Source organism: Mugil cephalus, chromosome 12 (genome assembly GCF_022458985.1).
Source record: "Mugil cephalus isolate CIBA_MC_2020 chromosome 12, CIBA_Mcephalus_1.1, whole genome shotgun sequence".
Lineage (NCBI taxonomy): Eukaryota > Metazoa > Chordata > Actinopteri > Mugiliformes > Mugilidae > Mugil > Mugil cephalus.
Window position 1 is genome coordinate 9650707 of NC_061781.1, and position 14653 is coordinate 9665359.

The following is a 14653-nucleotide window of genomic DNA, read 5'->3' on the forward strand; positions in this document are numbered from 1 at the left end:
ATGGACAACTCAAGTGAGGTTGTTTCTTTTGTGCTGGCTGCCTATGGTGACATTGGACCATTAAAGTACCTGTATTTTAGCTTAATGCTGTCCTGGTACCTCTCCATATGTGTGGCCAACACAGTCCTCATTGTGGTCATATATGTGGACAGGAGGCTGCATGAGCCCATGTATATATTACTTTGTAATTTGTTTCTGAATGAGATCAGTGGCAGCACATCTTTGTATCCTCTCATGCTCTCCCAGATGTTTTCAGACAACCATGAGGTGTCCCTGCCGTGGTGTTTCCTGCAGATGTCTTATCTCTATGTCTGTGCTTCTGTTGAGTTTTGCAGCTTAACAGCCATGGCCTATGACAGATACATCGCTATCTGTTATCCTTTACAATACAATGTGATGATGAGCACAGAGAGGGTGTTCATCATGATCCTGCTCACATGGACATATTCTTTTTCTAACTTTATTGTCTCGTTTTCATTCATCTTCAGTTTGAAATTTTGCAGACATAAGTTGGACAAAGTGTTCTGTGACCACCGTTTACTGGTTAAACTTGCATGTTCGGTTTCAGTGCACAACAATATATCTGACATTGTTTTTGGTTTTGGCACTATGGTGATCCCATTCTTTCTCATTTTAGTCTCTTACATGAAGATTTTGGCTGTTTGTCTGAACACATCTAAAGAAAACAGACAGAAAGCTGTCACTACATGTATGCCACAGATTGTCTCTGTTTCAAACTTGTTTGTCGGTTGCATTTTTCATTTTGTTGATTCCAGGATTGAAACTGCCCGTGTACCGGATAAGGTCCGTATAATTCTGTCTGTGTATCTTCTGGTTTGTCAACCGATGATCACTCCCTTTATGTATGGGTTTAACTTACCGAAGATAAAGAATGCAAGTAAACGACTTCTGTTTGACTGGAAATAAATAACTTTTTCTCTTGCAGGAGGTTGTCTTTGCTCTGTGGGAGAGAACCATTCAATGTTCAGGTTGTGAAGAAAAAGAAATCCAGGAATGCCCATATCATATATTTACATCTATACATGTGCAAACATTGCACAATAGGTGCAAAACTGTCTCTATGATATATGACATTTTTAAATATATTGATTAAGTTGCAGAACATTCTGTCATATGCAAACACAACAATAATTATTCAGCAACTATAATATATTATAGTCAAACACATAATGAATATGACACTTGCAACATTAAAATTTAATGAAGTGTAATAAAATCCAAACCAGGCTCATTTCTCTGTTGCTGATTAGAGTGAGTGGGGTTGCTAAGTTTCCTGATCGGATCTCAGAAAGATGGCTATTTCAGACAAACAACTGCTCAACAACTTCCCTGAAAGTTCACAGGACCCCTACAGTATGTAATATTTCTGTGGCAGTGCTCTCTTTTTATCGTTGACCTACAGTCTTCATATGACAAATAGTGCAACAACAAGTGTGTGGTGCATATTTCAGCTTCCCTTAAAGTTTGTGTGGACGTGTCACCACCACTAACACTGAAATCTGTGATCTCCTTGATCACTTGGCTTTCAAAAAGGTTAGCAATGCAAACTCTAAAGGACTTAGGAAAATGAGAGAACTTCCCTGAAAAGGGAAAACGCAAATATAAATTCTCTGGGTGTAAGTTCCCTAGACCTTTAAGCTGATCTTCCCTTTTGATAAGAAATCTTCTCTTGACTTTCCAGAAATCTGTCTGCTGGATGCTGGTAAAGGGAAGACAAGTGATGAAGTGAGAGATCAATATAATTAGCATTGATAAGACTGGTGGGGACTGAAGAGAGGCAGGAGATAGAAGAGATAGGATGGTGGACAGGAGGATTAGCCGAAGTACAGGCGGGTAATGCCCTCTGGGTTTGGCAAGAGAGACTGGAGTTGTTTGGAGAGCAGGGTGAGAGGAAAGTGCGGATGGCGTCTCTGTAGCGAAGAACCTGACTGATGTGGTTATGGTTAGTAGTGAGATATAAGGCTAGATGGTGTCAGATGCCCCAACAAAGCCGGCTGATGTGGATGCAGATTTGTGCAATGGAGGCACTGACATCCCAGTGCCGGGTGACCAGGCGAAAGCAAGCTGATGGGACTGCTGATGTTGTGCAGCCGGGGCCCTGGTATCCTGGTGCCAGACCCCCCAATGAAAGGAAAATGCCCACTGGTGTGGCCATGGATGTTGAGCAGTGGGGGCCTGACTAAAGTTAACTGGTCTGGCTGTAGATATTGTGTGGCACTGGGCAGTGGCATCCCGGTGCCAGATGTCCCGACGTAATCTGGCTGATGTGGCTGTGAATTTTGTGCGGTGGGAGCCAGTTTCTGGTTTCTGGTTGGGGGCTGGTGTGAATGAGCGGCTGTTGCAGATGAAACGGATGGTGCTCTGGTGATGGAGGCTCTGGGAAAAGCCTGTTGTGGTGATGGATGATTATGATGAATTATTCTGATGTCTCTTGATTTGGTTCTGTAAGCCCAGTTCTGTTGTCCTGGTAACTCACTCTCGAAGGGCAACCCGCTGCTGCGTGGTACCCGAGTCATTGAAACCGGCGTCTCTGGGACAGAGGAGGTGGAGACATCGGATCCGGATCCTGGGCATGCTCCTTATGACTGAAACCCAACAGATCGTCGTCCAGTGGGGACAGGGAGATGGAGTCCATGCTGACGAGCAAAGCTGGAGTTCACCTGCTGCTAGTCGCCTTGGCATGCACTCATGCTAAATACGAGAATAAAAGAAGAGGAGTTATGTGGGTATTGGAGCCGGAAGTGGTGCAGTTGAGATGTGGTTCTGCTCACGAAACTCTGCTATTTAGCATCACTTAAATTGTTAACCCAGGACATTAGAGCACTGCCTCCAAAGGGCCCTCTCTCCAGCTGAAGCTGCAACTTCCTGGTTTCTCCCCAATCTGCCTACATCTCATCCATTGCACTAACCTGAAGACTGTCTCCATTACGCTAACTGGTTTAAAAGCATCGTTATACATTTGAGGCAGCTGTGTGAAGAACAGTTTGTCTCTCCGCAAGTGTCAGTTCATTTGTCATTGTTTTAATTTGTGGTCAGTAGCATCCATTGCCAACATCTGTCCCTCCTCGTTTGTGTGTTTTGCTTTATTGTTCATTCATTTATGTCACATTCTTCAGCCCTAGTGATCTGGGTCACAACAAAGGTACTGTGGTATGACGTACCTAAATAGCAAGCAGTGGGCCAGTTAAGTTGTACGGGATGTACTTGTCCAGCACTTCCTACAGTTGCTCATTCTGGTGGAGATCTGGGGACTTTCATTGTCTTGAACAATCATCTGGTCATTAACAGACCCTAGTCATGCAAGTTTCTGATGTTCCTATTTAAACCCCAACTCCCCAACAATTCCTTAGAACTGAGGAAGTTACTTGGATAAGAGGTGAAACATCCAGTCCAGTTGCCTTTGTTCCAGTTTTTATGTATACATCTGTATACACTATGACCTGAATGATTGAGAACCTTCACAGACATTCTTGAGAATTTTTTTTTTCAGGTGTTTTTTTTTTTGTTGTTGTTAAGTTAAGTGGTACATGCTAAAGTAACAACCACCTGAAAGTGAGGACCCAGAGTTTCCCAGCAGAACATTACTCAGAGCATGATGTTGTCTTCACCAGCTTGCCTTCCTGTCGCAGTGCATCCTGCTGCCATATGCTTTACATCACAGTGGACTTGTCCTGGTCACTACATACTGACAATGGTCAGGAAAGCTCGTCAGAAGATTTATTTCCTGGGAAGACTGAGGAAGTGAAGGAAGGTGTACCATTGAGAGCCTGCTGATGGGCTGGATCGCAGCATGCTATGGGACAGTTCCAGTCAAAGCCGTAAAATGCGACAGATGGAGGTGGAAACTCCACAGTATATCACTGGAAACAGTCTCCATCCATTTCGGACATTTACCAGAACCTGTGGAAGGCACACGGCATAGTTAGGAAATACAGCCATGCTGCTGTCCTTCATGTTATCGTCTGGCACAGATGGTTCTGTACAGGAATCTGGCAGCATGCACAAAAACACCGAAGGACAGTTTCTACCATGAGGCCATCAGACTCTTCAACTCATTCAACTCAATAAACTAATCTCTGGACACTGAACATACACCCTGTCAGCTGGTACAATGTGTAACATGGTTTTATCACTATTTACATCTCTCTGTCTCTTTCTTTTCTTTCTTGACTCTTGATGATTGTCACTTTAGCTTGTCATCTTTGTAAAGTTTATGCTATAAATTCAATTTTGTGCTTGAGTTTTAGTATTACACTGTTGTTTTCTGGCAATTCATTGCACTGTTAACCCTGCACATGACCAATAAACCTGAATCTGGAACAATATGCCTCTCTGGCTCAGCCCAACCCATCTAGAGTAGATCACCTCCACACTCCAGCTCTATAAATGTTAGCTGGGTCTTGGGTTGTGTTCATTTGGGAGGGCAGCAGCTACTTTCTACATATGCTGTATACTGTAACATTCGGGAAATCATTAGGACAGTATTTTAGCTGATGTCCACACACGGTATGCATGTTGTTCTTTGATTACTGTTATCTACATGAATTTAGTCACAGATGACTAAAAACAAAGTAAATTTACTGTTGCCACTACTATTGATTCATAATAATACATAACTCTTTTGCTGTGTTCATTTCTTTCTAATACTCAGTGTGTGAGACATGGACAACTCAAGTGAGGTTGTTTCTTTTGTGCTGGCTGCCTATGGTGACATTGGACCATTAAAGTACCTGTATTTTAGCTTAATGCTGCCCTGGTACCTCTCTATATGTGTGGCCAACACAGTCCTCATTGTGGTCATATATGTGGACAGGAGGCTGCATGAGCCCATGTATATATTACTTTGTAATTTGTTTCTGAATGAGATCAGTGGCAGCACATCTTTGTATCCTCTCATGCTCTCCCAGATGTTTTCAGACAACCATGAGGTGTCCCTGCCGTGGTGTTTCCTGCAGATGTCTTATCTCTATGTCTGTGCTTCTGTTGAGTTTTGCAGCTTAACAGCCATGGCCTATGACAGATACATCGCTATCTGTTATCCTTTACAATACAATGTGATGATGAGCACAGAGAGGGTGTTCATCATGATCCTGCTCGCATGGACATATTCATTTGCTAACTTTATTGTCTCGTTTTCATTCATCTTCAGTTTGAAATTTTGCAGACATAAGTTGGACAAAGTGTTCTGTGACCACCGTTTACTGGTTAAACTTGCATGTTCGGTTTCAGTGCACAACAACATATCTGACATTGTTTTTGGCTTTGGCACTATGGTGATCCCATTCTGTCTCATTTTAGTCTCTTACATGAAGATTTTGGCTGTTTGTCTGAACACATCTAAAGAAAACAGACAGAAAGCTGTCACTACATGTATGCCACAGATTGTCTCTGTTTCAAACTTGTTTGTCGGCTGCATTTTTCATTTTGTTGATTCCAGGATTGAAACTGCTCGTGTACCGGATAAGGTCCGTGTAATTCTGTCTGTGTATCATCTTATTTGTCAACCGATGATCACTCCCTTTATGTATGGGTTTAACTTACCGAAGATAAAGAATGCAAGTAAACGACTTCTGTTTGACTGGAAATAAATAACTTTTTCTCTTGCAGGAGGTTGTCTTTGCTCTGTGGGAGAGAACCATTCAATGTTCAGGGATTTCCATGTCATATATTTACATCTATACATAGTATACATACTAGGTGCAAAACTGTCTCTATGATACATGATTTTTAAAATATATTAATTGTTTTAAACATAAACTGAAGATGTAGCATAAAGGCTTAGCTTTAGCAGCCACATGAAGAAGTAAACCACCTTAGTTATCAAATAACATGGGCCTGTAGCGTTTCTCTTTGTGCTTGCATCAGTAAAATACTGACTTTTGATACATGCTATGTAAATTTGGTAACATTTGTGTTGCATATATGTACATCTAGGACTGTAAATGCTACTTTGGATCAAAAACCCTACAACACCACCCTAAACCAATACGAAGAAAAGTCACTCACAAGCTTGTATGCATTTGAATACGTAACATGGCCACGTGAAGCCAACAGAGTTTTAACCCCTCATAGGGTACTCATTGAAATACATGGAAGTTCTAAATTTCAACCCTAGAGTGTTGTTGTAGGATGTCAAACTTTAAAAAAAAAAAAAAAAAAAAATTCTTGCAGACCATTAGAACATGAGAGTTGATTCAGGCACTTGTCAACATAAACATTATCACATTAGGTAACGTGAAGAAGTGGCCTAATGTTTCCTTGATCTTTTCTGATTGACTGAATGAAAACCACATGCTTCTAAACCTCACTGAGAGGCACAGGGAGACAATTTAAAATGTGTGTGGAAGTTATGTTATGTGGTTCTTTGCCCCATTACTTCAGTTCAGTTATTACATCAGTGTTTATTGGATGCTCTGGAAAAGATGAGCATGCACAAATCGGGCATAACATTATTATATTTTATATTATATTATATCCGTCAAGGAGTGTTATTGCTATGAGGTGGGGGTACATACATACATACAAATATATAGTCAATGGTGGGGGTGCCTGGTCTAATCTAGGTCCAAAAGTTTCCCACCAGAACATTGTATTGTCACAAGATGAAGGAATCAGTTTTGAGAAGGGAGAACAGGATTTTGTGTGCTGGTTCTGATTTTGCAAGAGATTAGTTTTGAGAAACTTATGTGTCAACGTTTCTGGAAATGCTCTTAAACGTTTGGGAAAATCTGTAACGGGAAGTAAATATGATCTAATGCGATGGCAGACAACTTTCAGACTGCAAGTAGGAGCAGTAGTCACCGGAGGTCAGTATTACACCAGACAATGTACACGTGTAACTTCCTACCCTTGAAAGGAACTCCCCCGTGCAGCCTGCAGGGTTTTTTGAGAACACATACAGGAGTTAAATCACTGTAACACTCCAGTTGAGCAGCAGGTGGTGCTGTGGCTTCAGTTTTAAACACAAGACGTCTCACAGCGCATGAACGCTAATGTGATCATTTAAAACACTACCATCAAAAGTCTTCATGTATGTTTTAGCTTCATGAGGCCATCTTACATATTCAAATGCGTAGACATGAGTGAAAATAAGTATAATTTGTCTTGTTTTGGTGAAGTACAGGTCTTTTGTTTTGACAAAAAAGCACAATACTACATGTATGTATGCGACACAAATGGTACCCTTTTCACATAGTGTGCAGCAAAATTCACTAATTTCGCTACGTACAATGAGAAATACTACAAAGAAAATCAGTGCACAGATACCAGACATATATTTATTGCTACAATACCAAGTGTTCAGCTGAACTGACACGTGATTGAAGTCTTCTTCCAATTGCACAGGTGCAACATGGGAGTGAGACTCATTGGTAGTCAGGGTGTTTCTAGGTGAACAAAGTGTGCTAAATGATGCAAGTTGTGTTCAATAAGGAAGACGTTTCCCATTCTGTTTCTCTTCCTCCACCGTGAATGCATACTTTTATTCTGACGCTCTATTTCCTCATCTCCCGGTTTCCCACGCCGTCAAAATCACTTCTTTCTTAACATCTACGTCAACGGCCTTTGAATGATCTGTTTGCATGCCAGTCAGTGAATTCCCAGTCCCCCGTGCTTTAAATTCATTTTAAATCTCTCACTCTGCCTGCAGGCCATTAATCATGCAGCCCTCCTCCTCTTTCTCCTCCTCTACATCTCCACTCCCGTTTGGTCGTCTTCATCAGAGGTCTCTTTCTTCCACCTGCTATCTCCATCTACATCTCCACCACCGGCTTTCAGACGATCCATATCTTACTCCATCGTCTGGGATTCAGCTCCATGATAGCATCGCTCACTGGAGTCAGCCAAAATATTCCAAAACACAAAACAAAGACCATTGTTGCTGCACTCGTTGAGTTCCCTGAAAGAAAACCAGTCTAGTTGCCCGTGTGTTAGTTTTGTTGTTTGGAGAATATTCACAAAATACTTAACATCCCCTGGTTTCCACAATAAATGTTCACTGTGCTTAGAGTTGAGCAGCTTGTAGTCGATACGGCTTCACAGTGTTGTAAATGTGTGCATACCTCCATTTTTTTGTGAGTATAAAACGGGGGAAATGGGTGATAAAAGGAGTCATGTGGGGTCCACAGTGGAGAAGAGTATTAGCAATTCGAATTAGCATTAATGCTAATTAGTATTAATGGGAGGTGGTTGAGGAATCCCCCGCAATACATTTTAATGAGGTGCGTATACGTCTTCAGTTTTTGCTCTGGTGATCTTCAGTAACATGTTCAGTTGTTGTTGTTCTCGTTTTTTTGAGGACGCTCCAGAGTCGCACTTTAATTGTGTGAGTGTGTTCAGGGACACGGGGGTTGTTTGGTTGGAAAACGGGATCCTCTTCAGCAGCTGTTACATCATTATGTTGCTCCAGTCGTGGATTGGAAAGTTAAACACAACTGACTGTGTTCACATTAACTTGTATAATTAAAGCACTGTGCTACATTTAGAATAATAAAAACTGGACAAGAAATGCAGAAGGTTTATTATTAGAGGACTGTTTTTGTTCTGTAATCTCTAAATGTCCTCTCTCTTTGCTCGTGTTCATCAAGTCAAGCCCATATTTTCGGTCTCGGCTTAGGCATTAAAAAGAACATTTAAAAGAGTCTGTCTAAAGTTGCGTTGTGTATTCCAGGCCCGGCTGCCGTCACTAAAATACCACACACATGTTGACTAAACAATGTGAACCACAGAGGCCGAGATTGTTTGGTCAACTGCCGTCAAGAATTTGGGGTCAACCCTGTCTCTGGCTACGTTTACATGGGCAACATTATCTCAGACTGATATCTCTCTGATCCGTTAACTTTTACATGGACGCCAAACAAAACAACCGGATGAGATATTACCAAAAAAAAAAAACTTCTTTAAAGTGGGAAAAGTGTTTCTGGATCATCATGAGTCTGGCTTAGATACTACAGAGGTCTGCAACATAATTAATGACACAAAGAAGAACAAAAAACAAATATGAGAGACTTCCCCCTCACTATCCAACAGACTTAATTAAAACTTTATTAGTGTGAGACCATTCACATGATCAATAACACTGTTCAACTATGTTCAGTATTTAACTCTTGCCTTTTATTTCTTTTCTTTTTTCTTAAGTGTAATCTATGCTGTAGAGTTTTGTTTTTTTGGCTTGTCCTTGTGCTTTTCTACAAGTGAGTAGAAAATTCTTCAAATTCCTTGTATGCACACACACACACACATGGCCAATAAAGCTGATTCTGGTACTGAATTAATCATAGAGAAGCTGACAAAGACAGATCTACAAGGACCCACGTTTTGAATGGTGCTGTCCGTTTTGGATCTTAGTTGATCTCTTCAAACGAATAGTTTTTTACTTCTTCAATGTTTCGGTCCCTTCTAGAAACCTGTCATCTGCTCACTGTAATGCTTTGCTACCGAGTAGATTGTAGTTGAATGTTTATACCACCCCCCTCTAAGACACGGGACTCTGCTCTGACCGAGGTGGTTACATGACACCTTTCTATAGGAATACTAGTATCCATGGAAACGTAGTATCCGTACACAAATCACAGGAACCAACACTTTACAAACTTTATCACTTTTATTCAAACTGTACACGTACAACAGGCTTATCTCATTAACAAACAAGTAAAAAAGACAAAAATGAGTACCCCCATAAATACAATTATGCCTTTAAAAATCAGAGTTTGTGTTGACTTGATGGTTTGCATATGTTCTGAAAAAACAACAACAACAACAACACACGAACGGTGATATTCCTTCTGAAAACAACACAAACAAGTCAGTCTGGTATCTCTGACACCGGCAGATTTCAGCTGTTTTGAGACGGTAACCGATTGCTTTCCTTTTTTTTAACGTGATGGATGAACGTAGTGAAATGCTGACCTGTTTCCTAACTCAGTCCTATGTCAAAAAAAAAAGGTAACCAGCGTTGAGGTATGTTGAACATTCACATCAGAAAACGGGCATTTCTTATATACAAACCGTTTAAAAGCACACTATGAAAATTTGTATGAATTTTTTGCGTTTATAATGTGTAGCGCCGACACAGTATCAGAAATGAAATTGTCGGGTCCGTTATGCTGTGATTTGTCCCTCATTGCTGCAGTGTTCCCATTCATTATTTAAATATGGGACGTATGCAGAGAAAATGTGCTATATGACAAAAGACAAAAGCTTCTGGCAAACACATGCTGACTGAGTCAGGACAAAAACATGTTTTCCTGCTTCCCCACAAGGGCTCCTACTGATTTCATTACTAGACTGCGATTCTCTCACTCTGTCCGAATGGTCAGCGAATGCAAGCAAGAAGAGAACAAATCCCTGGTTTATTTTTTTTTTCCACTATCGATACCGTCGTCAGCAAGTTTGTGGCACAATTAAGTAAAAACGCAATATCTCTGAAATCAGCCTGAATAAAATCATCGTTTTCTACACAAATTTAAAAACCACTCTCCAAAGTAAAGGAACATCCTCAGTCCTGAAATTGTGTTATTTCAAAGATAAGAGCATTTAGTTGAGTTTCCCTTGTACCGTGATAAAGTTTGATGCTAACTCAAAAAATATAATTTATGAACTGGTGGATGCTTTGAGGTCGTGCGAATGTTCGGTTTCATCCATACACATGAAATATTTTGTTGTTGTAACCTTTTAAAAGTGAGGCGATTCTGTCCCGGAGACAGTCTCCGACTCTCCAGATAAAAAATATTGCCACCCTTGACCCCCCCGCCTGACATTTCTCCAACTTGGAACATCAAATATATGTGACCTATTTCCAGCTGCAGAGAAAATACAGGCAAGATTTGTGTAAGGCGAGACACTAGAATAATAACTCAAGAAAAACCCCTGAAATGTTCAGTCTGCCTGTGGAAACCGTGTAACACTTTAGGTGAAATTACAAGGAAGTAAGGCAACTCGAGTTACACTGAGCACAATGCAGGCGTGAATGTGTACCGTTGTACTGTGTGTGTGAAGCCTTGTTCCGCTGTATCCGAGATAAAATAACATTACAAGTCCAGAGCAACCATTTGCACTCCCGAGGATTAAATCTGGATCATTGAAATGGTGCTTTGGATGCATTAAAAGCTTAAAAGTCTCTTTGATGGGGAATACAACAGTTGAGAGACCACACACAGAGACAAACAATGAGCTGTTGTGTCTCAGTAACCGAGTGGAGGGTGTGTGTGTGTGTGTGTGTGTGTGTGTGTGTGGTCTCTTTAACTCTTGGTACCAGGTGGATCTCTGGTGTATCAGTCATTTGTTTTTAACACTAAGGATATCTGTGCAAACCAATACATAACTTCATTCACCTTCGGAGTGAACATTCAATATAGGAGAAAAAAAAATCATCAATGTGAAATATGAAAAAAATTTAAAAACAAAAATGTTTAAACGTTAAAAAAAAAAAAAAAAAAAAAGGTCTATGTAACAGAAGTTTGGACTTGTGGGCAGCCACTTGGCACATAATGGTCAGGAGTTGATGAAATATTTCCAGCTATTATAACAGACGAGATTGTACTCTGCAAAAACTAACACGTGTATTAAAGCTTTTCAGTCTTGAGCTAAAAGCAGAGTACCTTCAACTGTACAAAGTATAGTCCAGCCTTCGCTTCACAGTCGCTGTGGCTGTGGCGGGGATCGAACCGTGTGGACAGAGGGCCGCGCTGCTCGACTCAACAGTCTTTTCTGTTACTGTGTATTGTCCACTGACAAACTCTCAAACGAGCAAACAGAAAGTACATTCAAATTGTTATATAAAGGATATAATTGATAATATGCAGGGAGTTTGTATATTAAAAGTTACTTCACCAATCTGGTGTTAAAAGTCCAGCATGGCCGTTAAAAACCAGTTCATAATCCGATGATGTAAAAGTCAGGTCTGTGGGATTTCTGATGACAAAAAAAAAGACATATTGAAAATTCATCCAGCTTCTATGGAATACAGATAAAAGTTTGGTTGTGTTCAAAAGCCTGAATTGTTGCCACAACCTGGGAACACACACAAAAAAAAAGTCCGATCACAAAATACATCCAAAAGTATTAAAATGAAAGCTATTTGACCTCATTTTTCAGATTGTTATATATATCCATAACTCCGCAGCCTTGTACCTTTTAATCCTCCAAACTTCACACCGTTGTCTCTCCGTGGTTACCGTTGCTAAGGCGCTTGTAGAACCTCCGCCATGATTGAAGAGTCTTCCCGGACCAGACCCAGAAACCGGAGGTGATCCCGACTATCATGGTCATCAGGTATTTGATCATGAACACGGTGAAGTCCGGGGTCATGGGGGCGAAGTTGTGGGCCGGGCAGGGCACTGCGAAGCGCTTGCAGGTCTGCATGTGCCAGGTGCGCTCCCAGTGCTCCCTGAAGGCCTGCTCGTAGAAGTAACAGGCGATCACTATGGTGGCCGGCACCGTGTAGAGGACGCTGAACACGCCGATGCGCACCATCAGCTTCTCCAGCTTCTCCGTCTTGGTGCCGTCGTGCTTCATGATGGTGCGGATGCGGAAGAGCGACACGAAGCCGGCGAGGAGGAAGGAGGTGCCGATGAAAAGGTAGACGAACAGCGGGGCCAGGACGAAGCCGCGGAGCGCGTCCACGTTGAAGATCCCGACGAAGCACACCCCGGTCAGGACGTCCCCGTCCACCTGGCCCATGGCGAGGATGGTGATGGTTTTGATGGCCGGGACGGCCCACGCGGCCAGGTGGAAGTACTGGGAGTTGGCCTCGATCGCCTCGTGACCCCATTTCATCCCGGCGGAGAGGAACCACGTCAGGGACAGGATCACCCACCAGATGGAGCTGGCCATGCCGAAAAAGTACAACACCATGAAGAGGATGGTGCAGCCCTCCTTTTTGGTCCCCTGAGCCACAGTCCTGTAGCCCTCCGGCTTGAATTTATCCACGCAAACCACTTTGTCCTCCAGGAAAAACCCGGCGGCGTAGGCTACGGCCACCATGAAGTAACAGCCCGATAAGAAGATGATGGGCCGCTCGGGGTATCGGAACCGCCTCATGTCCACCAGATACGTGAGCACCGTGAATAAGGTGCTCACGCAGCACAGGATGGCCCAGATGCCAACCCACAGCCGGCCGAATTTCACCTCGTCCTCTCGGAAGTACATGATCCCGGTGGGCTTGGTGGGCTCGCACGGGGCTCCGCAGTCCTTGACCCCCATGAATTTGTAGCCGAGGTAGGGGGGCACCTCCAGCTGCAGAGGGCAGGAGAACTGGTGGTACGGGCCGTGTTGCGGCGGGCGTGGGTTCGGCCTGGGTATGTTGGGGGGGAGGGTCACGATGTCGGGGACGTAGGGGGCAGAAGGATCGTCCGGGCTGGCGGGTTCCGACGTGTTCTGGCCGACGCAGATCTCTCCGGCTCCGTGGACGGGGAAAGCCTCGCAGCGGAGCCGCTCCGGCCACTGGAAGCCGAATTTATTCATCAGGGCTTCACATCCCTGGCGCGCACGCTCGCACAGGGACCGACACGGGGGGATGGCCTGCTCCAGCACGGTGCACACGGGCGCGTACATGGAGCAGAGGAAGAACTTGAGGTCCGCGGAGCACTGGACCTTCACCAGCGGGTAGAACTGGTGCACCTCGAGTCCGGCGTCCTCCTGGTTGGTGTGGCCCAGGAGGTTCGGCATGATGGTCTGGTTGTAGGCGATGTCGGTGCACAGCGGGATGGAGATGGGCTGGCAAAACCCGTGTTCCGGCACCGATATCCCACTCTCGCTGTTGTAGTGCTGAGCAGAAGTGGTTGAGAGAGCCAGCCCGCACAGCAGCCACATGATCCGCAGCAACACGGAGCCAGTGGTGAACCTGGCCGCCGCCATAGTTGAGGAGGAGGGGGGGAGGGAAGGAAAAACTTTGATCCAAGTAGGGCGAGTTAAAAACGGCTGAAAAGTAGAAGAAAAAATCAATAATTGTCCAAATTCACAGCACACAGTTCAAATGGGTTGAGTTGCAGCGGCTGTACTCGACTTTCTCTCGTCTTTTACCTAGATAAATCCAAGTGAAACGTTCGTCGTGTCATGACTTCTTAATGGTCTTTGTAAGTGACTCCAAGCAGTCCACTCTCACTCCCAATGCGCCGTAAAGAACACTTAAAAGTACCGTTTTCTCTTAAAAAAAACCCCACAAACAAGTCCGAATCACTCTGCCGGCTTAAACACTTACGCGTCGCGCAAAACAGCAAACACTAAAGACGCTAAAGGTTTATATTTCCATTGTTTTCGACTTTTCTCTGCGCTGAGCGTCGGTTCACATGCTGGGCGTTTGGGAGTCCAGAAGCTCGCTCTCCTCACTCCGTGCAGATTCCACCGGTTTCCAGGCACCCCTTCCATTCACAAGACCCCCCTCCTCCCGACAGAGAGCAGGGCGCCTTGAAACCGGTGCCGCGTCTCAGCCAATCGCAGCGTTTGTTTTCCTACAGGACTCGTTCTTGATTGGTCTTTACTCCCCCACCGCAGGAAAATATGTTACAGTAATTACATTACACCAGAGATTTTACCTAAATAATCAATTCTCCTGGTTAGACTTTCAAAACGTTTAACACTAGTTGAGTCTTTGAGAGCACTTAAGATGCTTAGATGGTGGAGGAAGTGTACTTGA

The 14653-nt window shown here is 43.4% G+C and overlaps 3 protein-coding genes across 5 annotated transcripts; 2 read left to right on the forward strand and 1 right to left on the reverse strand.

Annotated features, from left to right (window-relative positions):
* LOC125017784 (olfactory receptor 181-like) lies at window positions 1–927 on the forward strand. The gene has a single exon (XM_047601273.1). The coding sequence runs from the start codon at window positions 1–3 to the stop codon at window positions 925–927; it is 927 nt and encodes a 308-aa protein (XP_047457229.1).
* A 3643-nt stretch (window positions 928–4570) lies between these two features.
* Window positions 4571–5609, forward strand: LOC125017785 (olfactory receptor 2F1-like). The gene has a single exon (XM_047601274.1). The coding sequence runs from the start codon at window positions 4683–4685 to the stop codon at window positions 5607–5609; it is 927 nt and encodes a 308-aa protein (XP_047457230.1). The 5' UTR covers window positions 4571–4682.
* Window positions 5610–9603: 3994 nt separating this feature from the next.
* On the reverse strand, window positions 9604–14382 carry LOC125017682 (frizzled-7-A-like). 3 transcript variants are annotated; one of them, XM_047601105.1, is made up of 2 exons: window positions 12151–14382; window positions 9604–11931 (listed from the first exon to the last, which is right to left on the reverse strand). In XM_047601105.1, exon 1 carries the CDS (start codon window positions 13873–13875, stop codon window positions 12169–12171), a length of 1707 nt encoding a protein of 568 aa, XP_047457061.1. In that variant the 5' UTR covers window positions 13876–14382; the 3' UTR covers window positions 9604–11931; window positions 12151–12168. The 3 variants fall into 3 exon arrangements, with proteins under 3 accessions (XP_047457061.1, XP_047457060.1, XP_047457059.1); XM_047601104.1 differs by having other exon boundaries at window positions 9604–12030; XM_047601103.1 differs by having other exon boundaries at window positions 9604–13938; window positions 14041–14379.
* Window positions 14383–14653: the final 271 nt, after the last annotated feature.

What these genes read in the sequence shown, in the direction of transcription:
- LOC125017785 (XM_047601274.1), top strand. Translation starts at nt 4,683, where the DNA reads ATGGACAACTCAAGTGAGGTTGTTTCTTTTGTGCTGGCTGCCTATGGT.
- LOC125017784 (XM_047601273.1), top strand. Translation starts at nt 1, where the DNA reads ATGGACAACTCAAGTGAGGTTGTTTCTTTTGTGCTGGCTGCCTATGGT.
- LOC125017682 (XM_047601105.1), bottom strand. Translation starts at nt 13,875, where the DNA reads ATGGCGGCGGCCAGGTTCACCACTGGCTCCGTGTTGCTGCGGATCATG.